The following is a 1599-nucleotide window of genomic DNA, read 5'->3' on the forward strand; positions in this document are numbered from 1 at the left end:
TCTCCCGGCTACACTATTGACTCCTGAATCTCCATCCTTGACGTCATTCCCCCTCCCCGTCCTTCCCCCAAGCTCCAAACTCATCCATATTAAGGTGCCTCAAATTCAATTCCTTCCTATTCATGAAATACTTCGGTCCCGAAATGTTCGAAGCACTTAACAATAAGGGTGGGGGGGAGGCTATGATTTACCAACTCTGCCCCTTTTCACCCAAGATATCTTCCTGAAAAAATCAACATGATATTGAATTATTAAAAACAGCGTGCTGTACACTAAAGTCTAATTTAGGGGCTGCTAGGTGGAGCAATGGATAGAGCACCAACCCTGACGTTTGGAGGACTTGAATTCAAATCTGGTCTTAGACACAACACTTCCTAGCTGTGTGATTCTGGGCAAGTCACTTTAACCCCAATTGCCTCAGGGGGAAAAAAATCTACTCTAACTCGGTGGATGGGATTCTATGTAATGGGACCCGCAGATTCCTTTCAATACTCCCAAATTAGGACCTCATTTCTAGTCAAAATCAGCATCGTTTTAGCCCAACTCGTTTCCTTAAAGGCGTGGACTCTGCCAGCAGACTTAAAAACGTCCCAAACTCATCATCAGTTGTAAAACGTTCAGCTCCATTCACCCCACTCCCTCCCCATCCCACCCAGCTTTCTCTCCCCGCCACAGTGGACGAAGCATAAAGTGGGATGACCTAATGGCAAACACGCTTACCTCCTCAAACACTCATGGGTCAGGTGGAAAGCAGAGGCCCCCACCATCGGCCCTTCCCCGAAGCCCAAGCCCCGGATCTTTTCGCGGGGGCCCCCTCCCCAGCTGGGGGGCTGGGGATAGGAGGCCATCGGGGCGGGGCCGCCGTCCTATGCTAGCTTGCTGGCCTCCTGCCACTGCTGGATACCGTCGTTCCAGGCCATGTAGACGAAGAGGACCAGCACCCCATGCACCGAGAAGATGGCCACGATCCCCGAATAGAAGTAGCTATCGATGGTAGACAAGCCCAGCAAGCCTTCGAAAAGGTACGTCTTAGACGCGGAGTAGAAACAGATCGGCAAGGAGATCAATGCGGCCGTGATGAGCAACAGATTCCACAGCTTGGCCAGGACCGCAGGCCCCTTGCCCAGGCCGGGTGGCTCCAGCATCTGCAGGGCCCGCAGCTTCTTCTCGTCCATGGGTTCCATGTCGAGCTCAGGCTGGACAGCGACTTGCAGACTCCTTGGCCACACCGAAGCCGAGGGGCCGCGGCGCCGTCAGGGGACCCTGCTTTGCTCCAGCCTCTCAGCCCCAACGCTGGATTCTGGAGCTCATGTGACTCGGGGACAGTGGGGGGCTAAAAAGGGCTTGCTGTCACATGTGTCTCCCCGGGACCCCTGGCCACGCCCCCTCCTAGTTCGCCGATGGAAATGCGTCGCTTTTACGACGTCTGTCTCTGCTCTCCCTACCTTTGCAATAACGTCACTTGTTGCCAAGGCTCTGAGCATCATTAGCTCCACACAGCTGGACACCCGGATCCCAGCCCCCAGCCCTGCCCTCCCTACTTTTCCTGCGTCATCAGCTGCCTGTAAAGCATCACTACCTGTTGTGTCACTGGCCTCT

General features: G+C 54.4%; 1 protein-coding gene across 1 annotated transcript; it reads right to left on the reverse strand.

Moving 5' to 3' along the window:
• Positions 1-866: 866 nt before the first annotated feature.
• On the reverse strand, positions 867-1184 carry LOC127546385 (vacuolar ATPase assembly integral membrane protein Vma21-like). Its single transcript, XM_051973520.1, has one exon. The coding sequence runs from the start codon at positions 1182-1184 to the stop codon at positions 867-869; it is 318 nt and encodes a 105-aa protein (XP_051829480.1).
• Positions 1185-1599: the final 415 nt, after the last annotated feature.

The sequence above is a fragment of the Antechinus flavipes genome, chromosome 2, assembly GCF_016432865.1.
Source record: "Antechinus flavipes isolate AdamAnt ecotype Samford, QLD, Australia chromosome 2, AdamAnt_v2, whole genome shotgun sequence".
In the NCBI taxonomy this organism is placed as follows: Eukaryota; Metazoa; Chordata; class Mammalia; order Dasyuromorphia; family Dasyuridae; genus Antechinus; species Antechinus flavipes.